General features: G+C 41.1%; 2 protein-coding genes across 2 annotated transcripts in view; one reads left to right on the top strand and one right to left on the bottom strand.

Moving 5' to 3' along the window:
• Positions 1-164, bottom strand: part of ATG4A (autophagy related 4A cysteine peptidase) — a 60,659-nt gene extending 60,495 nt beyond the window's left edge. Inside the window, exon 1 of the mRNA XM_043974468.1 lies at positions 8-164. Within this exon, the coding sequence (XP_043830403.1) occupies positions 8-107 (100 nt within the window). The 5' untranslated portion in view covers positions 108-164. The remainder of the gene's footprint in view (positions 1-7) is intronic.
• Positions 43-25,081, top strand: PSMD10 (proteasome 26S subunit, non-ATPase 10). Its single transcript, XM_043974469.1, has 6 exons — positions 43-165; positions 388-544; positions 8,618-8,716; positions 18,081-18,227; positions 18,362-18,528; positions 24,766-25,081. The coding sequence occupies exons 2-6, from the start codon at positions 431-433 to the stop codon at positions 24,917-24,919; spliced, it is 681 nt and encodes a 226-aa protein (XP_043830404.1). The 5' UTR covers positions 43-165; positions 388-430; the 3' UTR covers positions 24,920-25,081.
• The last annotated feature ends 2,383 nt before the right edge of the window (positions 25,082-27,464 follow it).

The following is a 27,464-nucleotide window of genomic DNA, read 5'->3' on the forward strand; positions in this document are numbered from 1 at the left end:
CACTCACCCCGCTTCTCCCCTGGGCTTCGGAGTGTGTCTCCAGAAGCCTGAGCTCGCTCGCCAACCCATCCATCGCCTCCGGCGCCGCTCCAAGGCCTCCACTCCATTCTCCAGCTGTCATCGTTGGTGCATTCCGCAGACTGCACTGCGACTGCGCGCCGCGAGGTACTCTGGGACTCGTAGCCCAACACCCTAAGGCAGGGTATTGAAGGGGAAGGCTCCCCCGCCCGGAGCCTACCGGGAACTACAACTCCCAGAAGGCTATTCTAATAAGGTGAGGGTGGGGGAGGTGGGGAAGGGGGACGATTGGGCTCTGGAGATAGAGAAGGAGTAGAGAGGCCTGAGTGGTTGGGGTCCCTCCCTAGAGGTTCTTCTATTGGTTCCTAGGGCAAGAGGCGGGGCCGAAGTAGGAGCTCGCGAAGAAGAAGAGATGGAGGGCTTCGTGTCGAACGTGGATATCTGCAACCTGGCCTATAACGGAAAGTTGGAGCAGCTGAAGGAAAAGGTCCTGTCCGACAAAACCCAGGCCACCAAGATTGACCAGGTGAGGGACCGAGCGAGGGAGCCCGGCCGGCCGGCCCGCCCGCCTTCCCCCGCAACTCCCTCTTCCTGTAGCTCCGCGGCGAGTGAAGTCGAAGACGCGAGTTCTGCCGAGGCCTGAGCGCTAAAGTCGTTAGAGGGCCCCGGGGCGCCCCCCCCGCTGCGGGAGCCTCCGGGGCGGGGTGGGGCAAGCGGGAGGGAAAGGCTCTCAGGCCTTGGGCGAGGCCCTTCTCCTCCGTGGGCCTCAGTTTCCACACACAGAAAAGAAAGGGGTGGGGCTGGATGGCCCGCGTGGGCCTCCCCGGCTTTAAATCTAGCGCCCTGGGTTGGGCCCTAGTCAGCATTGACGTTCCCATACTTGGAGAACAAAAGGGGTGGAACTCGGAAGCCCCCCTCCCCCTCCTGGCTTTAAATTCCTCACCCTAGATGGGACCCTAAGCAAGACCCTGCCCCTCCCCCACTTGGAGAACTAAAGGATGGGACCCTGAGCAAGACCCTGCCCCTCCCCCACTTGGAGAACAAAAGGATGGGACCCTGAGCAAGACCCTGCCCCTCCCCCACTTGGAGAACTAAAGGATGGGACCCTGAGCAAGACCCTGCCCCTCCCCCACTTGGAGAACAAAAGGATGGGACCCTGAGCAAGACCCTGCCCCCTTCCCCTCCCCCACTTAGAAAACATAGGGTGGGACTCCGGGGCCTTCCCAACTTGTTGGGGCACTAAGTAAGACCTTTCCCCTCCCCCACTAGGAAAACAAAAAGGGTGGGACCCTAAGCAAGACCTTTCCCTTCCCCCACTTGGAGAACAAAAGGGGTGGGACTTGATGAAGGAGCCCTCCTGACTCTTATTACTAGGAAGCCCTAGAACTGGAACCTGGACGGTACAATGGTGCCTCTTATTTGCTTTAAATTTTCTTTTTTTAAAGATTCTAAACTTACACATCAAAAAAAAAAATTTCCATAAACAGCAGAATACAAAAAGCTGGAACCAAAGGAAAGCCCTTCGACTCCATTGGTCTGCTTCCTTTCCCACTTCAAAAACAAAAAGGGTGTGACTCAGTGGCCCCCAAGGGTCCTTTTCCACCATGGACCTCAGTTTCCACACAACAAAAATGAAAAGGGCGGGACTAGGTGGCCCTCTGGTGACTTCCCAACTTTAAATTTAGCACTCTAGGAGAGACACCCCCCCCAAGCCTCGGTTTCCCCATTCAGAAAATGAAAGGGGGAGGGACTGTTTGCCCCCCTCTACCACCCATCTTACTCAAGAGCTAGAATCTTCCACTCTATAATTCTCTAGGGCATGGATTCTTGTTTTTTTTTTTTTTTTTGGTCATGATTCTCCCCCCCCCCCTACACAAACACCTGCCTTGAGCCATCAGTTTGGGACTGCCTCTGGACCAACACTCTGAATTATGTTTTTAAATTAATAAAATAGGATATATATAACTATAAAGAAAACCAATTCCATTTAAATACACTTAAAATAATTTTCAAAACAAGTTCGAGGACCGCAGGTTAAGAACCCTTGCTCTAGGATCATGTGGTGAAGGAAGCCTTTAGTTTCCAAGCAACATGCATTTACTTCATTCTCCTTCCTCTCAAGTGGCAAAATGGTATCAGATCAGGAAGGATGTGGACATGACAAGACCTCCATTTTTAATCTCTGTAACGAACTAAGACAGCCACAAGAATTTGCAGTGGTGTTTCCCTTTTCCTCTTTAAAAAAAAAAATTGAATTTTTTTTTCAAATTCTAAACTTAAACACCAAAAAAGTGCATTTCCATGAACACAACAGAATACAAAAGGACATTTCTATATGAAACCACGGATCTTCATTTCACATCACTTGCTTTCATATCTATCTATATATGTATATATATAGATATATATAATAAATTCTCTACCTTACTTTCAAAACTGCCCTGTTTGTCTGTGCTTTCTTCTATTCTCTTCTGTGCATTTAAAAAAATAAACAATTTTACAATGGCCCTCCCCCTCTCCCCAATTAAAGGAGATAAGGAAAGGTTTAAAAAAAAATCCTAACAAATAAGCATAGTCAAGCAAAATGAGTTTACAGAGATTTTTTTTTTTAGTCTATAAGTACTTTTTTAAAAAGTATATAATAGGGCAGCTAGGTGGCATAGTGGATAAAGCACTGGCCCTGGATTCAGGAGGACCTGAGTTCAAGTTCAGCCTCAGATAAATTGACACTAGCTGTGTGACCCTGGGCAAGCCATTTAATCCTCATTGCCCTGCCCAAAAAACAAAAAGAACAAAAAAAGTATATAATAAATTCTACATTTTACTTTGAAAACTGCCCTGCTTGGGGCAGCTAGGTGGTGCAGTGGATAGAGCACCGGCCCTGGAGTCAGGAGTACCTGAGTTCAAATCCAGCCTCAGACACTTAACACTAGCTGTGTGGCCCTGGACAAGTCACTTAACCTCAATTGCCTCACTAAAAAAAACCAAAAAACAACAACAAAAAAACCCTGCCCTGTTTGTCTGTGCTTCCTTTTGTTTTTGTTGTGTACATTTTTAAAAAAGGTTATGAGGGCCCTCCTTTTGGCATCACTACTGCTTTCTCATTCCTCCTCTGCTTAGCACCCCCCCCCATTAATGAAGATAAGGAAAGGTACCAAAAAATCCTTTTAAACAAATAAGCATAGTGGAGCAAAATCTACACAGTATTTGTTAAAGTATGTAAGTGCTTTTTTAAAAAGCACATAATTAACACTCTACTTTTTTTTTGGGGGGGGGTTGGGAAATGAGGGCTAAGTGACTTGCCCAAGGTCACACAGCTAGTAAGTGTCAAGGACACTTTACTTTCAGAACTACCCTGCTTGGTATCTGTGCTTTATTCTGTTCTCATTTGTCCATTTTTAAAATGGACAAATTACAAGGGCCCTTTTTTTGGCTTCACTTCTGTCTACCCACTCTTCCCCTTCTCCCCACCCCGAAAAAGAAATTCAATGAATATTAGGAAAGGTTAAAAAAAAAAAAGAATCCTTATGACATAAGCATAGTTGAAAAAAATTAATCTTACAGGGATTTATTAAAAGTATATAAGTGGGGGCAGCTAGGTGGTGCAGTGGATAGAGCACCAGCCCTGGATTCAGGAGGACCTGAGTTCAAATCCGGCCTCAGACATTTAACAATTACTAGCTGTGTGACCCTAGGCAAGTCACTTAACCCCAATTGCCTCACCAAAAAAAAAAAAAAAGTATATAAGTAGGGGCAGCTAGCTGGTACAGTGGATAAAGCACCGGCCCTGGATTCAGGAGTACCTGAGTTCAAATCCGGCTTCAGACACTTGACACTTACTAGCTGTGTGACCTTGGGCAAGTCACTTAACCCCCATTGCCCCGCAAAAAAAAAAAAGTATATAAGCATTTTTTAAATATATATATATAATAAATTCTATAATTTATATTCAAAACCGTCCTGCTTGTATTTCTGTTCTATAAGTTTTAAAAAATGTTCCAATGGCCCTATTTTTTTGGCACCATTACTGCTTACCCTCTCTATTTCTACACACACACACACACACACACACACACACACACACACACACGTTAACTGAAGTAAGGGAAGTTAAAAAAAAAAAAGGGAATCCTTGTTAACAAGCATGGTAGGGAGCAGCTAGATGGTGCAGTGGATAGAGCACTGGCCCTGGAGTCAGGAGTACCTGAGTTCAAATCCAGCCTCAGACACTCAACACTTACTAGCTGTGTGACCCTGGGCAAGTCACTTTACCCCAACTGCCTCACTAAAAAAAAAAACAATAAGCATGGTAAAGCAAAATCTACACATTAATTTTTGAGTTATATAAAAATAAACATTTTCTTTTCAAAACTGCCCTATTTATCTGTACTTCAGTTTTTTGTGCATTTTTAAAAAATTACAATGGCCCTCTTTCTTGGAACCTCTACTCCCCTGTCTCTCTGCCCCCCATTAATGAACATAAGGAAAGAGTAAAAAGAATCCTTGTAACAGTCTATAAGTGATATTTGTGTGTGTATATATATATACATATATATATATGTTTGTGTGTATGTCTGTATATATATGTGTGTGTGTATAATACATTCTACACTTTATTTTTAGAACTTCCCCATTTCTCTGTGCTTCTTTTTGTGCTCTTTCCATACATTTGTGTTTTGGGTATCACTCTTGCTTTCCTCTTCCTCTAACCCCATCCCCGCACATGAAGATAAGGAAAAGTTAAAAAAATAAAAAGAACCTTTGTAACAATACCTTTAGTCAAGCAAAACAAATAACAAAGTGACCATATCCAAAAATGTCTCTCTCACTTTGTGTCCATTACTTAGGTGCTCTTGTGATTGCTTTGTTAAGAGCTCTTAAGGCTTTCAAAGTTGTTTTTCTTTGCAATATTGTTCTTGTGTAAAGTTTTCTCTTGGTTCCACTCATATCATTTTGCTTCACTTCATGCTAATCAGGATTCTCTTAATTTGTTTCTGTCGTGATTTCTTATGGCACAATAATATTCCATGATGTTCATAATTTGTTTAATTAAACCCATAATTTATTTAAGAAGCAATCTAAGGGGGAAGCTAGGTGGCGCTGCAGTGGATAAAGCACCTGCCCTGGATTCAGGAGGACCTGAGTTCAAATGCGGCCTCAAATAATTGACATTTACTGTGTGACTCTTGGCAAGTCACTTAACCCTCATTGTTCCAGCCAAAAAAAGAAACAATCTCAAGTACCCCCTTAGATTTTAGTTCTTTACTTCCTCTTCCAGCTTCTGATCACCTTTCAAGCTAATTAGAAGGAAGGAATCGGGAAGTTTGTTTTCCCTCTGTAACAACAACAAAAAACTGATAAAAGTGACTGTATCTGATAATGTATGCGGCATTACATAACTGTAGACTCCAACCTCTGTCACCAGAATTGACAAAGTGAGGCACCATTCCAGGGAACCAGGCTGGCTTTCTCACCTTCCTCAGCACCTCCCTCTCTATTCCTGTAGTTCCTCTGCAAGTGAAATCTCAACTTGAGGACTTGGACCGCTTCCCTCTTGGTTCACAGTATTGTTGTCATTGTGTCTAGTGTTCTGTCTCTGCTTATTTCATTCATTATTGCCCATATTTCTCTCAATTCCATATTTTTATCATTTATTGGTGAAACAGTGCAATAGAAGATATTTGGTGCAAATATTGACAGTTTCTCTTCTTTCTGCACTGATTTTGTTTGGGTAAAAACTTTGAAATTTCATAGACTTAAAATATCTTCTCTCTTTTCTGGTTAAGAATTTTTCCCTTAAGAATAGCACTTCCAGACTTCATATTATATTATAAACTGCTCATTAAAACTATAGTTATCCCTTCCACATCACAACTTTCCCCATCAGGGTTTTGACATGTTTCAGATTGGCATAAGAAATTAAATGGGAATTTTGGGGGTGTTTTGTGGAAGCCCCAGACAACACACAAAGGCCAGCAGATGACACAGAAAAAGTTTAGAAACTCAGAAATGCATAAAATATATGTGTAGTGTTGTGTCTCTTTTTTTAGTGAGGCAATTGGGGTTAACTGACTTGCCCAGGGTCACACAGCTAGTAAGTGTTAAGTGTCTGAGGTCAGATTTGAACTCAGGTCCTCCTGACTCCAGGGCTGGTGCTCTAGCCACTGGGCCACCTAGCTGCCCCAGTGTTGTGTCTTTTAATACCATGATAATTCAGATTTCTTGTCTGGTACAAAGGGAAGGCTAAAAAATTTTACACAGATTTTTCAGATTGTAGGTTGGTGATGTGGGGGGTGGTGCCATGCCCCTAACCCCCCATGATGTGGAAGGGATAACTATATTTGGTAACAAAGAAAACAGAAAAGTAGATGGGTGGAACAGATTAGATAAGGAAGAACCAGAAATAAACTCAATACCTTATTGTTCAATAAATACAAGAACATAAGATATTTGTGGAAGAACTCCCTGTTTGACAAGATCTCTTGGGAAAGCTGGAAAGCAATTTAGCAGCGTTAGGTTAAGAACAGCATCTTACACTATATAGCACAATAAGTTCAAAATGTATACCCAACCTAATCATTATAGGTCATACGAGGAAAAAAAAATGAGAAGACAACAAAATCAGGTACCTTTCACAGCTATGACTAGGAAAAGGGCTCTTTACAAAACAAGGTAGAGGCAATTACAACCTATCCAATAGATCATTTCAGTTGCATAAAATCTTTTATCAATTTCTATATAAATTTATAAAATTTTAACATGAACAAAACCAATGCTAGGATGATAGGGGAAACTATCTATTTTGGGCGGGGGGGGGGGCAGGCGGGGGATGGGGGTGAATCTTTGTAGCCTATCTTCCAAATTTTTTCCTGTTTACTTCTGTTTGGTGAGGGTTTCTCATATATACATCTGAATTTTTGAATTTCAAATTTGTCATTTTCTTTTTCATAGCCTTTATTATTTTAAAGTGATTCTCTGTTACGTGTTCTAAGTTACCATCTTTTTGTCTTACCAATTTTTTTTTGGAGTGCTCTGATTTCTATCCTAATTTCTTCTTTTGATGATTTTCTTTCTCTTTTAAAACACGCTAGAGATTCTCGCTGCTATCCCATTATTTTGGGGAGCCCCACGAGGTTTATTCTCTCATATTTTTCAGTGGAGGCTTTTATATTTCCTTTATAGTATAACATTTAGTCACTGGAGTGCTACCTTTTCTAGATTGCTCGTTCATTCTTCCTTTCCTCATGAGTCTCACTGTAGCTTTGTCTGTTCCAGTTGGATTTTATACTGTTTTCCTGATGCTAAGAAAGAAACATAGGATCATATAGCTGGAAGAAGCCTTAAAGGTCATCTAGACCAGCCTCCTCATTTTATAACTGAGGAAAATGAGAGCTGGGGAAATCAAGTGACTTAGCAAGTAAAGAGCAAAGGTGGAATTTGAACCCAGGTTCTTGGACTCCCATCCAATATTTTTGCTACTGCATCTTCTTCTCTCTTCATTTCTTGATTATAGAAGTTAAAATTGGCTGATCCTTATATTAGCTCTTTTTCCTCTCTTGACTTTGAGCTCCTATTGTGGCCTCCAAGAATACAGGGTTAGCTTTTGACAAGAGAGGTGGTAGACTAGAGGTGCAGGAGGGAGGGACATGGCCAGTGTGTCGGACCTGTTTTATTTGACTGTACTTAATTCATTATAAGAGAGGGCTTCTCTTGTGATGGAATACTATGGTGCTAAAAGAAAGGACAAGCAAGATGGTTTCAGCAAAACCTGGACTTACATGAACTGATGGAAAGTGATGGGAGCAGAACACAATAACAGCACTATTGTAATGATGATCAATTGTGAAAGACTTAGATACTCTCTCTCATTGAGACAGTGATCCAAGACAATTCCAAAGGACTCATGATGAAAAATGCTATCTACCTCCAGAGAGAGAACTGATGAACTCTGAATGCAGATTGATGCATACTTAAAAAAAAAAAAACACCTCTATTTTAATTTTGTTTGTGTTTTCTTTTGCAACATGGCTAATATGGAAATGTTTTGCATGACCTCACATGTATAATCTAAATCAAAGTGCTTGCCTTCTCAAGGAGAGGAAGAAGGATGGGAGGTAAAGAATTTGGAAGTCAAAAATTTTTAAAGTGATTATTAAAAATTCTTTTACATGTAATGGGAAATACTTAATGAAGTAAAAATAATTTAAAAGATAATAAAAGAGGACTTCTGTTGGGGGAAGTGAGTTAGTGGGAAGTCATAGAGATGCGCAAAGAGGATAAAGAACATCAGTAAAACCCAGAGCCCAGAAGGGGACTGAGGCCAATTTCATTATTACTGCATTCGATTTAATATACATTTTAAAAAACAAAGTGTGCAATAGATGTTCACTCACATGCAATTCTCATTTCTTGTCTTTATTTGTATCTGTCAATAAGGATTTATTAAGTGCCTACTATGTGCCAGATACTGCTAGCTGATGGGGATTTATATAGAAAAATTACATCCCAGAATATGTGTTTGTTGTTAAGTTCACAAGAAGGAATGTAAATCTTAAAAGTGCAAGCTTAGTTGGTACTGTGAGTTCTCTTTCCTGTGCAGGATAACCGGACTGCATTACATTGGGCATGCTCAGCAGGATACACAGACATCGTTAACTTCCTGCTCAGTTTTGGAGTGCCAGTGAATGATAAAGATGATGTAAGTATTAGTCCAAGTGAACGAATTTCCTTTTTATCTTTGGGCTCTAGACTGGGGTTTTACTTAGGCCTGAATTTGTAGACTATCAACAAAATTAGAATCATAATAACTAAAATGTTATGTGGAGTGCCTGATGATTAAGCATAGCGCCAAAGATCCCAGACTCCTGATGACTAATTCTCCCATTCTGTGATCTCCTGTGAACCATTTAACTTTCCCGTGTCTCATTTCCCCAAGTTAAGAAATTATACTAAATACAAAAAAAAACAAAAAAAAAGAAATGGATGATATGTTTAAGAGGCTGGAAATGATTGCTTTGGGACAAAACAATTGGAGTGGGAGTTATTTCTAAATCAGCTTTTCATTAACAATCAGACCTTTGACTTTTTTGACAAAGATCAAAATCATTGAATTAAAATAAAGAAAAATAATGCATGCGATTAAAACAGCTCTAACCTGACCTCTTTTAAATAAGATATTGACCTCCCAAATTGACTAAAAGAACATAGGGAAATATGACAACTACCAACTCATATGCTTACTTTCCCATCTCTACAAAATCTTTATGAAAATAATCCAGACCTGGATCAAAGTAAGGGAAAGGAGCAGGTAGGACTTCAGTGAATTGGGATCAGAAGTGAATACACTGTGGGGGCGGCTAGGTGGCACAGTGGTTAAAGCACCGGCCCTGGATTCAGGAGTACCTGAGTTCAAATCCAGCCTCAGACACTTGACACTTAGTATCTGTGTGACCTTGGGCAAGTCACTTAACCCCCATTGTCCCACAAAAAAAAAAAAGTGAATACACTAGCTTTGCTGTTCCTCATATACAACACTCCCATCTCCTGACTCCAAGCATTTTCACTGGCTGTCCCCCATCTTGGAAATTGTTTCTCCTCATCTCTTTTCCTTTCGGTTTCTTTTTTTCTATTTTAAATCTTTGTCTTTTTTTGTTACATTTTAAGTTTTGAACTATCTTCCTCCCCGCCCCCACACCAGAAAAGGCCACCATTTGAGACAGATATACACACATACATACACATATGTAAAACCATACTAATGCTTTTTTTCTGTTTATCAGTTCTAGGTAGATAAACATCTTCCTTCATAGGTCCTTTGTAGTTGATTTGAATATTTGTAATACTCAGAATAACTTAGTCATTCACAGTTATTCTTTGAACAGTATTGCTGTTACTGTATACAACATTCTCTTGGTTCTGCTCATTTCACTTTTTGTTATTTCTTACAAGGCTTTCCATGTTTTTCTATTCCATCACCATCATATACCACAATTTGTTCAGCCATTTCCCAAGTCATAGGCATCCCCTCAATGTCAAGTTCTTTGCTACCACAAAGAGAGCTGCTATAAATATTTTAGAACATAAAGGTTATTTTCCTTTTTCCCTGATCACTTTGGAAACAGACCTAATAGTGGTATTTCTGAGTCAACGAGTATATACAATTTTATAACTGATTATAATTCCAGATTGCTCTCCAGAATGGTTGGATCAGTTCACAGTTCCATTAATAGTGTATTAGTGTCCCAGTTTTTCCACATCCTAACCTGATGGGTGTGAGATGATATCTCAAAGTTGTTTTAATTGGTATTTCTCCAGTCAGTAGTGATTTAGAACATTTTTTCATATGACTATATTTGTTTTGATTTGTTCATGCAAAAACTGCCTGTTCAGAGCCTTTGACCATTTATCAATTGAGGAATAACTTATTCTTTTTTTATTTTATTTTTTTTTGCGGGGCAATGAGGGTAGTAAAGTGACTTGCGCAGGGTCACACAGCTAGTAAGTGTCAAGTGTCTGAGGCTGGATTTGAACTCAGGTCCTCCTGAATCCAGGGCCAGTGCTTCATCCACTGAACCACCTAGCTGCCCCTGGAATAACTCATTCTTATAAATTTGAAAAAGTTCTCTATATATTTAAGATATGATACCTTTATCCAAGAAACTGTCTATAATTTTTTCCCGTTTTCTTCTTTCCTTCTAATCTTGGCTACATTGGTTTTATTTGTACAAAACCTTTTTAATTTGATATAATCAAAATTATCCATTTTACATCTCACAGCTTGCTCTCTTGTTTATTCATAAATTTTTCTTCTAGCCTTGAGTATAATAGATAATATGTTTCATGTTCTTCTGATTTACTTATGATATCTCCCATTATATCTAGGCCATGTATCCATGGAGTAACAAATGGAGTAATATATTGGTCTATACCCAATTTCTGCTAGACTGCTTTGCAGTTTTCCCAACGATTTTTGTCAAATAGTGGATTCTTATCCCCAAAACTTAAAACTTTATATTTGTCAAACACAATGTTACTATACTCCTTTACTACTGTGTATTATATGGCTACTCTGTTCTACTGATTCACCTTTCTATTTCTTTTTTTTTTTTTTTTTTTTTTTGCTGGGCAATGGGGGTTAAGTGACTTGCCCAGGGTCACACAGCTAGTAAGTCAAGTGTCTGAGGCCGGATTTGAACTCAGGTACTCCTGAATCCAAGGCCGGTGCTTTGTCCACTGCGCCACCTAGCTGCCCCCACCTTTCTATTTCTTAGCTAGTACCAGATAGTTTTGATATTGTTGCCTTATAATTTAAGATCTGGTACTACTAAACTTTCTTCCTTTACATTTTTTCTGTTAATTCCTTTGATACTCTTGACCTCTTGTTCTTTGAAATAAATTTTTTTGTTATTTTTTTTCTAGCTCAATAAAATAATTTGGGGGGGGTCTGCTAGGTGGCACAGTGGATAAAACACTACCCTGGATTTAGGAGGACCTGAGTTCAAATCTGGTATCAGACACTTGACCCGAGTTAAAATCCAGCCTCAGACACTTCCTAGATGTGTGACCCTGGGCAGGTCACTTAACCCTCATTGCCCTGCCAAAAAAAAAAAAAATTGGTAATTTAATTGGGATGGCATTGAATAAGTAGATTAGTTTAGATAGGATGAACAATTAATATTTCTCCAATTATTTAAATCTAACTTTATTTGTATAAAAATTATTTTACAATTATGTTCATGTAGTTCCTGGGTTAGAGGGCATCTTTGTACCTGTAGTCAGGAAGACTCACCTTTGTGAATTCAAATCCATCCTCAGACGCTTAATAGTTGTATAACTCTGGGCAAGTCACTTCAACCTGTTTGCCTCTGTTTTCTCATCTGTTAAACGAACTGGAGAAGGAAATGGCAAACCATTCCAGTATCTTTGCCCAAAAAAAACCCAAATGGGATCACAAGAGTTAGATGGGACTGAAACGAGCCAACAACAACAACAACAAATTTATGGATTTGTCTTAGGTATACTCCCAAGTATTTTAAATGCGGTATTTCTTAGCATCTCTTCTTGCAGGGTTTTGTTGGTGATATATAGAAATGCTGATGATTTATGTGGGTTTATTTTATATCTGCTACTTTGCTAAGATTATTAATTTTTTTCAACTAGCTTTTTAGTTCAAGCTCAAGGATTTTCCAAGTATCATCATAATGCCCATTGTGATTCCTTCCATTTCTTTTGTTCTCTTATTGCTATTGCTAGCATTTCTAATACAATATGGAGTGATGTTAGTGATAATGGACATCTTTGTTTCACTTCTGATCTTATTGGGAAGGCTTCTAACTTATCCTCATTACAGTTCTTGCCAATGGTTTTAGGTAGATGCTTCTTATCATTTGAGGAAAAATCTATTTATACCTATGCTTTCAACTGTTTTTAATAGGAATGAGTGTTATATTTTGTCAAAAGCTTTTTCTATATCTATTCATGTAATCATATGATTTTTGTTATTGATATATTCAATTGTGTTAATAATTTTCCTTATGTTAAATCATCTCAGCATTCCTGGAATAAATTTCCCATTTGGTCACAATGTGTAATTTTCGTGATATATTATTGTAATCTTCTAGCTAGCATTTTATTTAAAATTTTGCATCTATATTCATTAGTGAAATTGGTCTATAATTTTCTTTCTCTGTTTTTGGTCTGATAGCTATCAGCACCATATTTGTTTCATAAAAGGAGTTTGGTAGGACTCCTTCTTTGCCTATTATTCCAAATAATTTATTTGTTAGAATTGATCTTTAAATATTTGGTAAAATTCACTTGTAAATTCATCTGGTCCTGGTGCTTTTTTTCTTACGAAGCTCATTTATGGCCTGTTCAATTTCTTTTTCTAAAATAGGTTTATTTGGATATTTTATTTCCTCTTCTGTTAATCTAAGCAATTTATATTTTTGTAATTATTTTAAAATTTCATTTAAATTTTTAGATTTATTGGCATGTAATTGGGCAAAATAACTCCTAATAATTGCTTTGATTTCATCCTCATTAGTGGTATATATTCACCCTTTTCATTTTTGATACTAGTGATTTGGTTTTCTTCTAGAACTCTTTTTTAAAAATCATATTAACCAATGATTTATCTATTGATTTTTTTTTCATAAAACCAACTCCCAGTTTCATTTGTTAAGTCAATGATTTTCTTACATTCAATTTCATTTATCTCTACTTTTAATTTTGGGGGATTTCCAATTTGGCAGTTAATTAGGGATTTTTAATTTGTTCTTTTTCTAGTTTTTAAAATTGCATTCACAATTCATTGCTCTGTTCTTTCGATTTTATTGATATAAGCATTTAGAGATAGAAATTTTCCTCTGATTACTGCTTTTGCTGTATCTCCTAGGTATGTTGCCTCAATATTGTCATTCCCTTTAATAAAATTATTTATTGTTTCTTTAACTTGTTCTTTAACCTACTCATTCTTTAAGATTAGGTTATTTAAGCTCCAGTTAATTTGTAATCTGTGTTTCCATGGCTTCTTATTAAAATATTTTTATTGCATTATAATATGAAAAGGATACATTTAACATTTCTGCTTTTCTGCATTTAACTATAGAATTTTTATACCCTAGTATATGGTCAGTTTTTGTAAAGGTACCATGTTCTGCTAAGGAAATGATAGATTTCTTTCTATTCCTATTCAGTTCTCTCCAGAAATCAATCTTATCTAAGATTCTATTCATCTCCTTGACTTCTTTCTTACTTATTTTTTGGTGAGAGTTAGCTAGTTTCTGGGAAATTTTTCTCTTTTAATTAAATCTATTATAGCATTAACTTTGAGTTCATGATTGCTACCCCTGCTTTTTTTTTTTTTTTTTTTTTTTTTTGGCGGGGCGATGAGGGTTAGGTGACTTGCCCAGTACCCCTGCTTTTTTGTATCAGCTGAAGCATAAGAAATTCTACTCCAGCCCTTTATTTAATTATGTGTGTCTCTCATTTTAAAGTGTGTTTCTTGTAAACAACATATGATCGGATTCTGGTTTTTAATCTCTTCTGCTTTCCATTTACATTTTATGGGTGATTTCATCCCATTCACATTCAAAGGTATAATTACTATTTGTCTATTTCCCTCCATACTATTTTTCCTCACTGTTTATCCTTTTCTGTCTCTCTTTTTACCCTATCCCTCCTCAGACATCTCATTTACTTCTGATCACCACCTCCCTAATCTAGACCCCTTCTAAGATAATGTCTCAAGCTTCAAGTTTTTCTGATGTCTAACTGGGGGCCTGACCTCAGGTATTCTTCTTTGCCCTGAGCCTGGACGAGGGCCCCCAGCAAAGCTGTCACTGCAAACCACAAAGGCTCTTACATCCTTCAGTCCCTCCCATGGCTGCAAGCAAGCCTCTATACCCTGGAACCAAAACCAGGGACTCTGTTCTCTTGCTCCTCTGTGCCCTGCACTCATGGGCCTGTGCTTACTTCTTATTCCTAGCCACAGCCTGGGACTTCATCTGGTCATTGCACTTGGGCCTGGCCAGCCCCAGTGTAGGACCCTGCAGTCTTCCCCATCATGGCCTGATCCTGACACTGACCTTGTGATGAAAGTTCCTGAAACTGAAGCTGCTGCCCATACTGCTGCTCTCCAGGGTTTATTGTTTAATGATTCAGAGATATCTGCACTCCAGTCAGGCCAGACTACACCTAAAAGGTCTGCTCTTTCCTAATATTCTCCCAAATTGTCTTAGGCTAGACAACTGCTTTACCCCAACTTTTAATTATTTCTGTCACTCTAAAGTTCACTTTGAGGCATTATTTTAAAATTATTTGTGGGGGAATTTGGGAGAGCCAGGTAATTTCCTGCCTTATTCTACCATTTTCCCAGAATCCTGTCTTTATGTTTCTACTAAAATCCTACCTTAGTGCCTTCTTTCTATTGATTATCTCCAGCTCATCCTGTCTAAGTCTTGTTTGTACATAGTTGTTTGTCTCCCCCATTAGACTGTGAGCTCCTCGAGGCAAGGGACTAGTTTGGTTTTGTTTTTTGCCTTTGTATCCCCCAGTGCTTAGTCACAGCCTAGATTGTCAAATTTTTTAAAATGTATTGATTGATTTTGCTGGATTTTTTCCTTTTTTTTTCTTTAAACAATGTCTTCACTATAAGGAGAGGCAGAGGGCTAGAGAGGGAAATTGAGGTGACGTATAAGTGAAGCAAATAAGGGAAGGGGTAGGATTGCCTTTAGGAAAGTGCACAGTGCTTTGTTTGTTTGTTTTTTGGTGAGGCAATGGGGGTTAAGTGACTTACCCCCGGTCTCACAGCTAGTAAGTGTCAAGTGTCTGAGGCCAGATTTGAACTCAGGAACTCCTGACTCCAGGGCTGGTGCTTTATCCACTGCAGCGCCACCTAGCTGCCCCTCACACTGCTTTTTAATAATGCAAACGTTAAAGTGTTGAACAAGAACTCACTATTTGATAAAAACTGTTGGGAAAACTGAAAAACTATGGCAGAAACTGGGTAAAGATCAACATCTTACACTGTATATGAAGATAAAAGTAAAAATGGGTACATGATTTAAACGTAAAGGATGATACCATAAGCAAACTAGGAGAGCAAAGAATAGTTTACCTGTGAGATCTATGGAGATGGGAAGAGTTTATAACCAAACAAGAGATAATAGAGAGTATTACTAGATAGAAAATGGATAATTTTGATTATGTTAAATGTAAAAGGTTTTCACGAACAAAACCAATGCAATAAAGATTACAAAGAAAGCAGGAAGCTGGGAAACAATTTTTACAGCAAGTGTCTCAGATAAAGGCCTCATTTCTCAAATATATAGAGAACTGAGTCAAATTTATAATACAAGTTATTCCCCAGTTGATAAATGGTCAAAGAATATGAACAGGCAGTTTTCAGATGAAGAAATCAAAGCTATCTATAGTCATAAAAAATGCTCTGAATCAGTATTGATTAGAGAAATGCAAAGTGAGACAACTTTGGGGTACCACCTCACACCTGTCAGATTGGCTAATATAATAGAAAAAGGAAAATGATAAATGTTGGAGAGGATATGGGAAAATTGGGACACTGATACACAGTTGGTGGAGTTGTGAACTGATGTAACCATTTTGGAGAACAATTTGGAACTATGTCCAAAGGGTATATAAAACTGTATACCCTTTGATCCAGCAGTACCACTACTAGGTCTGTATCCCAAAGAGGTTTTTTTAAAAAAGGGAAAGGACCTATTTGTACAAAAACATTTATAGCCTCTCTTTTTATATTGGCAAAGAATTGGAAGTTATAGGGATTCCCCCATCAATTGGGCAACGGCTTGTTGACAAGTCGTGGTATATGACTATATTGGAATATTATTGTACTATAAAAATGCCAAACAGGCTGATTTCAGAAAAACTTGGAAAGACTTACATGAACTGATACAGAGTAAAGTGAACAGAAACAGAAGAACATTGTACACAGTAACATTAATATTATATGATGATCAATTATGAATGACTTGGCTATGTTAAGCAATAGAGTGATCCAAGACAAATTCCAAAGGACTCAAGGTGAAGAATGCTATCCACCTCCAGTGAAAGAGCTAATGGAGTCCGAATGTAGATCAAAGCATACTGTTTTTCACTATATTATTGGGGGGGGGGTTGGTCTGTCTTCTTTTACAACATGATTAATAGAGAAATATGTTTTACATGATTACACATGTGTAACCTATGTCAAATTGCTTACTGTCCTAGGGAAGGGGGAAGGGAGGGAGAAATTTTGGAATTAAATTTTTTTAAACGAATGTTAAAAATTCTCTTTATATATAATTGGGAAAAATAATATTTTTTTGATGGGGGAGGCAATCTGGGTTAAGTGACTTGCCCAGGGTCACACATCTAAGAAGTGTCTGAGGCTGGATTTTAACTCAGGTCCTCCCTACTCCAGGGCTGGTGCTCTATCCACTGTTCCACCTAGCTGACCCAATAAAGTATTTAAAAAATAATATTAAAAAAACCCAATATTCCAAAGAGAATTTAGCAAATCCTCTTCCTTTCAAAAAACAAACAAAGCTTTCATTCTTTTACAAATGCTAGCTATTATTATTTGGGGCATCTATATGGCACAGTGGATAGAGCACTGGGCTTGGAATTGGGAAGAGTCATCTATCTTCAGGAGTTCAAATCTGGCCTCAGACACTTCCTAGGTATGTGACCCTGGGCAAGCCACTTAATCCTGTTTGCCTTGGTTCCTCATCTGTAAAATGAGCTGGAGAAGGAAATGGCAAACCACTCCAACATCTTTGCCAAGGTTTAAAACCGCAGATGGGGTCACAGACATGACTGAAATGACTGAACAACAACACTGTACAGGGTTACCTGGCATAATTTGTTTCTCGATAACATCATTAGAACCAAACCCTATCTAATAGCTGTGACACTCCCCCATGGGGCCGTTCTGGTAGACACCCCTTTATATCATTTCTATGAAACTAACTTCTTTTAACCTATAATGTGCTTTTACCTCATGTCTTGTTTTCCTGGAGCCCATTAATGATAGTAGTAGAGTAAGTCATGATAAAGGAGAGCTCCTCTGGGTTGTAATATTTGGCCTGTAATTCTACCTGAGGGATATTGAAAAGCATAAGAATAGTAAGATGTTGAAAATTAATGATGGAACCAAAAGAATTTGTTAAGAAGTAACATATAAGCCTAGGGAAATGAATATAAAAGTAAGACAGCCCCTTTAAAAGAGCTTATATCATGAGGAGAGAGATCACCCATACAGGGGACTGGTGGCCAGGGAGGGATGTTTTAGCCTGGAAATTCCTGGGGATGGTTCCTGAAACCATTGAGGAGTTGTTGACAAGTCTCGTCCAGAAACAGTGATAATAGTATTGATCATTACTTCCCTGAGCAAGAGGAGGGGGTGGCACAGCGGCAATAGCCTAGGTAAAAAAAGTGTGATTGGGGTGGGCTACATGTGGGAGCTCTTCCTACCTGCTGTTGGCATTGCAAATGTATGTGGTCTTTTCTATTGTTTCCCTCTTTCTCTTCTTTCCCTCTAGGCGGGTTGGTCCCCTCTCCATATTGCTGCGTCTGCTGGCCGAGATGAGATTGTGAAGGCTCTTCTGGGAAAAGGAGCTCAAGTGAATTCTATCAATCAGAATGGGTGTACTCCCCTGCATTATGCAGCATCCAAAAATAAGCATGAGGTGCGCACTTGTGAGTCTCGGGACTGGCTTTGACTAGATGAATGAATACAGAAAGCATTTCTTCTGGTGCTAAGCACTAGATCCAAATGATCCCAAACTTTCCCATCTACTTTTCCCCCCACCAATTTCTTCAGATTGCCATCATGCTATTAGAAGGAGGTGCAAATCCAGATGCTACCGACCACTTGGAATCCACTCCATTGCACAGGGCCTCAGCCAAGGGGAATCTGAAGATGATCCAAGTCCTTCTGCAGTACAAAGCCTCCACAAACATCCAAGACTCTCAGGGGAACACTCCTTTGTAAGTATGAAGTCATGGTCCTTTTTAGAGACCACAGCCATCTGGGCCAACCCTTCCGTACGCAGGAAGCCCCTCTGCCGTCCCCCACGAGTCCCCCAAGCCTTTTCCTGACGACCTTTTTCGGACAGTTCATTCTACCTTTGGAACAACAGCTCCTCGTACTTAGGACATTTTTCCTTTGATCAGACCTAAATTTGCCTCTTTGAAACTCCCACTCCTTTTTTTTTTCTGCAGCCAAGCAGGACAAGTCTTAATCTCTTTTCCATGTGATGACCCTTTAAATAGCTAAAGGTTACTGTCTTGTCCCCATGAAATCTCTTGGCCAAACATTTTCAATTCCTTCACTTGATCCTCAAGTGTTCTCACCTCAAGGAGGCAGTATGATACAATGGAAAGAATAGTCTCTGGAGTTCAGATACCACCTCTGACACTTACTTACCTGGGGCACATCCTCTCCTAGCCTTTGGTTTCTTCTCTAAAATGCCAGCTTAGAGGCTCTACCGATCACATCTCCGTCTGGTTGCCCTCTTCTGGATGCACCTCAGTCCTTTCTAAGATTTGCCTGAAACTGATCACATTTCCAGTGTGGTCTGACCAGGACAAAGTACAGAGGTACTACCTCCCACCTCCCCCAGGTCTAAACACTCTTTAAGCTCAAGATTGTGTTAGTTTCAACTTCCAAGTAGTGCTTTCAAGTCACATTGAGTTTGGAGTTGCCTGGCATTGGGCCTGCAAAGCAAAGGAATTCCATCAACTCTCTTATCTGTGGGCATTATTCTTACACACCATTTTCCAAACCAGAAATACTGAGAGTCCGCAGCTTGGATCTCCTTTTGTTGTGCTTTAAATATTTTGCATTAAAGTCCCCATTCCCATCATCCTTTTGTTGCTCTTGTGTAGCTTGTTCAGATGAAATAGCTCAGTCTTTTTAGAGAGGTCTAGGAGTCAAAATTGGTTTCAGTCCCAGCTCTTTTACAAACTGACTGGGACCTCAGGCAAACAATATAACCTCCCTGTGCCCCAGTGTCTTCATCTGTAAAATAAGGGTGATGCTTAGAATAGGAAAGGAGCATAGAAGTCCTACCTCCTACCCACTGTGGCATCTCACGTCTAATGTGGATGCCAGATAGCTCTGATTGTGAGAAAGGTCAAAACCTGCTCCCCTGGAACTTCCTCCTGTTCCTAGTTCTGTTCTCTGGAACCCACACCAGGAGTCACAGGATCTAATCCATCCCCCACTCAGCATGTCCAAAGTTGATCTTTCCCCAGACTCTTCCCATCCTCCAAACTTCCCTGTTCCTCTCAGTCATCATCATTTGTCGAATCTCCCAGGTTCTTAATCTTGCATTCTCCTCAGCCACTCACTCTTAACAAGTAGATTGCCAAATCTGGCTGTTTTTATCCCCACAGTATCTCTCACATCCAACTCCTCTTTGTTCACACAGCTCCCGCCCGAGTGCGGATCCCTCGTCACCTCTCACCTAGATCATTGCACCAGCTTCCTCATCAGGGTCCCTGTTTCAAGTCTCCCCAGACAGTCCACCCTCCACACGGCTGCCATTTGGGCCATTCCCCTACTTGGTTTGCAATAATCCCCTATCACCTTGAGGATAAAATGTAAACTTTCCTGTTTGGTGCAACCATGGTCCCAACCTTCTCCCTGATTTTGGGATCCAGCCAGTCTGTTCCTCATGCTGTCTCTCATCTCCATGCCTTTGCCCTGGCAGTGCCGCAGACCCGAAGTGCACGCTCTCTTCATTTCTGCCTCATCAGATTCCTCTTTTCCTTCAAGACCAGACTCCATCATCACCTTTTCCATGCCTCCTTTCCTTGTCTCCTCCCAGTTCTCACCCTTCCTTCTAGACTACCTTGTGTGTAAACCACTTCACATTTTATTCCCTCTCTGTTTATCCTGCATATACTTATTGTCTCCTCCTTCAAGATGTAAGCTCTTTGGGCGTAGAGATTGCTCCATTCATTGATTTGGAATCCCCAGTACCTGGCACACATAATATGCATTTAATTACCTTGTTTAATTAGTTATTGATTGATATTGATTACAAATTAATAATTAATTTAATGAACTCATTGATAAACATGCCCAGTTGCTTTAGAGACAGCTAGGTGGCACCACAGTGGAGAGAGCACCAGCCCTGGAGTCATGAAGACCTGAGTTCAAATCCAGCCTCAGACACTTACTAGCTGTGTGATCCTGGGCAAGTCACTTCACCTCTGTCTGCCTCATTTTCCTTATCTGTTAAATGGGTCCATTGTAGTGGTTTCAGGTTCCCCATACCATCAGTCATTCTCTAGGTATTTTTAAGCAACAGCTTTGTGCCAGGTATCTTGCTAGATGCAGGGGATGGAAATACAAGGAATGAGACAGTACCAGCCCTCTGGAGCCTGCATCATCAGGTCTTTGTGAGCATGTTCCTGTTCATCCTTGTGCCCCAAAGGATGCTGATGATTCCAATGGTGCAAGGCCAGAATCCAATACTAGTAGGGCCTCTCTTGTTTTGTATACTATTGTTCTAGTTATTTTTATGGGGCATTCTTATTACTAAGATTAAACTTGGAGAATCGGCATAGGCCAACAGGAAGGGATCCAAGACTTTTGCTTCTTGTTACTCGCCTGAGTCCTCGCCCCACCACTTGTTAGCCACGTGACTGTGTACAAGCCAGGGAACCTTTCTGAGCCTCAGTGGCCCTCATGGAGGAACAAAAGGGAAATAAGATTTGTGTTCTCTGCATGCCACAGTTGTACAGAACACAGCAGACTCTCAAGCACTCTAGAAACGTGAATTATTCTCTTTGTAACCTAGGATCAGATTCACTTATGGGGGTGGCGGTGGTCATATCCCAGGGTACACCTCTGTGGAGTGGTGCTCCAAGTCACCCATCTTCACATAAACTGCTGTTGACATGTCGAGCCTCATCCTGTATTTTGGCAGTTGACTTTTGACCCAAAGTACAGAATTTTCTACTTGCTCCTCTTAAACTTCATCATGTTTGTGTGCTTCTCTACATTGTTTCAGCTTCACAAGGTCATTTGGAATCCTGATTCTATCATCGAGTTCAGAACTTTCCCTCCAAACTTGATGTTATCCCTCCCCCGCCCCCAATGATCACGGTGCCAACTTCCTCATGGTATCACTGAGAAAACCGTTGTGCAGGACAAAGTAGAGCCAGTATTTGACCTGCGGAGGCCCCATGACTCATTCACTCCTGCCCTGAGGATGGTCATTCAGCCTCCCTGCACTGCTGTGAGCCTGCATTTCCTTTGTGTGTCCATAAGGATACTATTTGAGAGTCTCTCTATGGGAAGCCTTCCTGAAATCCAGAGCTAGGGGAGGTAGTGTGGTACAATGGGAAGGGGTGCTGGATTTGGAATGAGAGAACCCGGGTTCAGGTTCTACTTCTGCATCTGCCATTATTCACCTGTATGACCCTGGGCCAGCTCCTTCCCCTCTTTGGGCCTCAGTTTCCTCCTCTGTAAAAGGAGGGATTTGGACTAGAGGTCCACTTCATCTCTATGATCTTCCAGGTTAGTATCCCCATCAGAGAAGAAAAGGAGGTTAATTGGACAGGACTGTTTTTCTGCATTTTAATACTAGACTAGAAACATTCTTCTGTTTTTTCTTTTTAGAATTTGTATTAATAACTTTTGTTTTACTTCCCCTTCATTTCCAAGTTCATCCTTTCTCCTCCCTCTCCTGCTCCATCCTTGGAACAATTTTTTAAAAGAACAAAGAAGAAAATGGTCAAGCAAAACGAACCCACCCATCAGCCAGGGCTGACAATAGGGCATCCCTTAGTACCCAACACAGCCACAGGAACCATGGTGTTCAGGGGGTAATTTCTGTTTTGGTGACATGCCCGTCCCATAATGTGATGTCTTTCTCAGACATTTCTCGACTGTATACCCTGTCAAAATCCATGAACAGTTTTGCCCTCTTCATTCCAATGCCTCCAAACTCCACATTTAACTGAACTCACTACCGGCAGGAACCATACAGAAACCCAGTTCCACAATCCCTTCCTGTCACTCAGCTAGACCCTTCCCAGGAATAAAAAAGCCAGAGCTTTATTTAGTGACTTTGAATAAAGTGGTGATAATGGCCAAGGCCCAGTGGTCCCCTGAGGAATGCATGCCCAATAGAGTTAGGTCCCGTTCACATACCTATGTTTTTGTTTTGAACATAAATAACCATTGAGGCAATGAGTGACAAGACAAGATGTTTAGTCTCCCCACTTCTCTTCTTGCCCCCTAATCCAGGGAGCTGGGTTAGCCATTAACATTTTCCTCCCTCCCCCCCCCCAAACTTCGAACCAAATCAAGATAAGACTATTCCTAGCCACAGCAGCTGTTCCCACTGCTTTCAGAAGAAGCCCGGCTCTCTGGGTCCACCTCTCTGCATAAGCACCCTCTGCAACTCACTGTGGTCTATGCCCATATCCAAGCCTTTGATCCTGTCAAAACTGCCAGCTTTTCAAATCGTTAAAAGCTATAAAAATGCTAGCTATTAATAATAATATGATTATTTCTACAGCTCTCCTCCCCTCCTCTTGCTGCTCCCCAGCTGGGGATCTCAGGTTTTCAGTCACACTTAGGCTGTCCCTCCTGTACGGGCTTTCCTAGCTTTCAGAGTCTCTTTCTCAGCATGGCAGCCACATCTCCCATTCTCCAGAGATTAGTAACAGTGGTCACCAAGCATAATGATACACACCTGTAGTCCCTATTGCTGGTGAGGCTGAGGATATGGGAATGCTTGAGCTTGGGACTTCTGAGCTGCAATTCAAGTAAAGCCAAATGGGCATCTATAGTAGGTCTGAAACCAATGTTGTGAGGACGGTGGAATGGAGGCCCCTAGGCTGACTAAGGAGGAGTAAATCCGCCCAGCTTAGAAAAAGAATAAAGTTTGCATGCTGATCAGGCCACTGCCTTTCCAGCCTGGACAAAATGGGGAGTCCTAGTCTCCCCCAAAAAACAAAACACCAACACCTCACCAACAGTGCTTCACTGATTTTCTTCAGGTTTTTTTCAGTGTTTTGAGATAGATATCATTCATGTGGACCCAGTAGATTTAAATTCATTTAGAGTAGCTTGGCTGTGTCCTTATTATCTTCTCACCTGTAGAGGCCTTTCATTTCTTCTACATTATGTTTGCTCTACCCTTTCTAGTACACCTAGCAGTCTCCTTGATGGGAGGGATGGAAGCAATGGTATTGGAGTAGTTCCATTCTCCCATTTGTTATCATTGCACCATCTGCCCCAACCAGGGACCTTGTCCTTTTTTCTTCCAAGCCTAGGGTAGTCTCTATGGCAGTTGCCAGGGAGCCGACCTCTAAGCCAAGCAGACCTGTCTTTGTTGATCATTTAGCCTCCCTTTTGGTACCCCAGACAACTCTCTTTAAGACTCTTAAGTTGTAAAGAAGGTGCCAAGCCACCTTGGCACAAGGTATTTCCTCCCCTGGAAGTTCCCCGTACCCAAGAAATCGTAGGTTCAGGCCCTCAACTAGCCAAATGTATCTTAAAAGCCCCTTGTGTTATCCCGTCCCTACCATTCGTTATCTTTATTTGTTTAAGATTTGGGGCAAGCTGTCATCTCACCCTGGCCTTTAATTTGTCTACCACTCTTCTCCTGGGTCCATGTTATTCTTTTGCATGGGCTATTTTCCATTTTTGTTCTTAGCTTAGTATCACTTGTCTTTATCTTCTGACTTTGCCAACTGAAAAATCCGACCTCGATTCTCAGTGAAGTTGCATCATTCTCTTTGGATGCCCCTCCACCAGTGAGCATTGGTAATTAGATTGGCAGAAGTTCATTTTCAAGCACTACCTCTCCCTTCCCCTTCCCCTAGTCCCTTTTGAGCACTTCTTTCTCTTTGGCCAATCTCAGGGGGTTATTGCAAGTATCCAACAAGATACTAGTGAATATGCTCTCCACAGCTAGTCTTATGAATATAAGAGGTTCAAGTAAAGGTGAAAGTGCAACTTTGAGCCCCTGGGTAACTGGGGGCAAGGCATTTCCCTGGTCTCCAAGCCCTGTCTAAAGAACACAAAGGGATGGTTACTTAGTGGGAGGAGCTTTGGACATCGAGCATTCATAGGCTTTGAAGACACTGCCAGAGCAGGTCTTCAATTTGGGAGTGGCCTTTCCAAGGAGTACAGTAGTGGGCATAATGCACCAAGCCAGGTCAGTGCTAACCAGTGATCCTTGTGATTCCCAAATGCAGACACCTAGCTTGTGACGAGGAAAGGATTGAAGAAGCAAAACTACTAGTGTCCAGGGGAGCAAGCATCTTCATTGAGAACAAAGAAAAGAAGACTCCTTTGCATGTGGCAAAGGGCGGCCTTGGTGCCGTGCTCAAGAGAATGGTCGAGGGCTAGCTTGGTCTAGTTCTCAGTCAGATCTGCTTTGCAGCTGCTTTTTTTGACCATTGATGTTTTAATAGTGTTCCCCGTTTTTTCTGGAAACTGATAAGCTTATTCTTAACACCACAATGTCATTTGTTGATGGATTATGCCAATAAAGGTTTTGCCATTTCAAGATCTCACTGTTTCCTCCACTGGCTAATGCTTCCTCCCCAAATACTGATTTCCCTTTTAAAATGTTGCATGTTCCAAATTTCACCTAGAACCATATTTCTTAGTTTCTCCCTTCAGCTAATCAAAAGGCATTTATTAAGCACCTATATTCTCAATGGGGGCTGCTGGATGGTGCAGTGGAAAGAGTGTCGGCCTGGAGTTAAGAAGACTCGTCTTCTAAAGTTCAGATCACACTGCGCACACTAGCTGTGTGACTCAGGGCAAGTCACTGCACCCTGTTTGCCTCAGTTTCCTCATCTGTACAGTGAGCCGGAGAAGGAAATCGCAAACCCCTCCAGTGTCTCTGCCAAGAAACCCCCAAATGGTCACAAAGAATTGGACATGACTGAAAATGACTGACAACAACGTTCTTGGCATTGTACTTAGCACTGGGAATGTACAGAGAAAAAGAAAACAGTCCCTGCCCTCAGGAAGCCTCCATTCTATCAGATCCAATCCATATTCTGGATCAGTGGATAGGGGATTGTTGCATCCCATTCTACTGGCCTGGAATGAATCGATCAGTTGCCAGTGAGTGGTCTTCCAGCTTTTGGGGAGTTCGTTGCCCTTTTCGACAGAGGAACCCAAGTGTGTGTGTGTGTGTGCAGTCCTTATTTGTGGCGAGAGGGGAAGAAAAACAAACACGTCTAGATTTACTATCAAATTCTTCACCTGTACATCTTGTCCTGTAACAGGTTTCACTTTTGGCCAAAAGAAGAGCCCTGATTGATGTGCAGTGGGAAGACCAGAAAGTTGAGGTTGGGGAGTATATCCTTCATTTGGGAATTGATCAAAACGAGGCAGCTAGATGGCGTGGTAGATAAAGTACTGGCCCTGGATTCAGGAGGACCTGAGTTCAATCTGGCCTCAAGACACTTGACACTTACTAGCGGTGTGACCCTGGGCAAGTCACTTAACCCTCATTGCCCCACCAAAAAAAGAGAATTGATCAAATTAGGACCATATCTCCCTACCAGGTACCAGCAATGGTTTTCCTCCAAACAACAGCCAAGGGGACCCATTGTGAGTTCCCTAACAATTTACTGTGCGTACAACTTTCTAGACATCTACATGCCTCAAATGTTTAATGGGTTGCTTTATTTGAAGCACTGGAATAAGTTCAACTCAATTCCATTTTCCTCCATGGCTTACATTTCTCTTTCTCACCATAGCTATTCATAGAATTCATACTCACTCACTGCCTGTGATGTGCCAATATCTTGCCAATCCCTATTTTTTTCTAAAGAAGTTCTTTAAAAGTAAGGAACAGGGGCAGCTAGGTGGCGCAGTGGATAAAGCACCGGCCCTGGATTCAGGAGTACCTGAGTTCAAATCCGGCCTCAGACACTTGACACTTACTAGCTGTATGACCCTGGGCAAGTCACTTAACCCTCATTGCCCAGCCAAAAAAAAAAAAAAAGTAAGGAACATCCTTCTTTCTGTTGAAGGCACCACCATCCTTCCAATCATCCAGGATCACAACTTTGAAGTCATCCATTTCTCCCATCTCTCCCCCCAGCATCCAGTCTTGTTGATTTTTTTTTCTAAAAGACCAGGTCTCCCCATCTCACCCAGACTGGAAACATAGGGGCTTTTCACAGGGCTAGTCTCACCACTGATGAGTATGGGAGCGCTGACCTCTTGCATTTCTAGTAGGGGTTGGTTTGCTTCTCATAGTATTTATAGAGCACTTTAAAGTTTTCAAGGCACTTTATGTATGTTACCTTATTTAATCCTCATGGCAACCCTATGAGTTAGGTGCTATTATCCCCATTTTATGATGAGGAAACTAAAGCCCAGAGCAGTAAAGTGAGCGATTTGCTGTGGATCATGTAGCTCTAAAGGTCTAAGGCTTGAATTCCAGTCTTTCTGACTCCCAAGTCCCACACTCTCTCCATCGTACCACCTAGCCGCCCTCCGTAGGGTTGACCTCACCCCCTCACCTTCCCCACCCTTCCACCCCACCCCACCCCACTCCCTGGGGTTCACATTAATGACAAACAGTGCAGATATCAAATCAGCGTAGTCTGCTGCATCTCTGGCTGGGATTACAGGCAGATGCTACTGTGCTCAACTAGTCTTGTTTCAACCTCTACAGCATCTCTCATATCTGTACCCTTCGGGGCAGCTAGGTGGCAGTGGATAGAGCACCGGCCCTGGAGTCAGGAGGACCTGAGTTCAAATCCGGCCTCAGACACTTAACACTTACTAGCTGTGTGACCCTGGGCAAGTCACTTAACCCCAATTGCCTCCCTAAAAAACAAACAAACAAACAAACAAACAAAAACATATCTGTCCTCTTCTCTCCACTTATAGGTGACTTCCCTCACCTCTTGCCTGGGCCATC

Source organism: Dromiciops gliroides, chromosome X (assembly GCF_019393635.1).
Source record: "Dromiciops gliroides isolate mDroGli1 chromosome X, mDroGli1.pri, whole genome shotgun sequence".
Taxonomy (NCBI): domain Eukaryota; kingdom Metazoa; phylum Chordata; class Mammalia; order Microbiotheria; family Microbiotheriidae; genus Dromiciops; species Dromiciops gliroides.

Bases quoted from the DNA above. Each gene is read 5' to 3' on its own strand.
- PSMD10 (XM_043974469.1), top strand. From the start codon at position 431: ATGGAGGGCTTCGTGTCGAACGTGGATATCTGCAACCTGGCCTATAAC. The intron at 8,717-18,080 runs GTAAGTATTAGT...CTTTCCCTCTAG, and splicing joins CAGTGAATGATAAAGATGAT to GCGGGTTGGTCCCCTCTCCA. The intron at 18,228-18,361 runs GTGCGCACTTGT...CAATTTCTTCAG, and splicing joins CATCCAAAAATAAGCATGAG to ATTGCCATCATGCTATTAGA.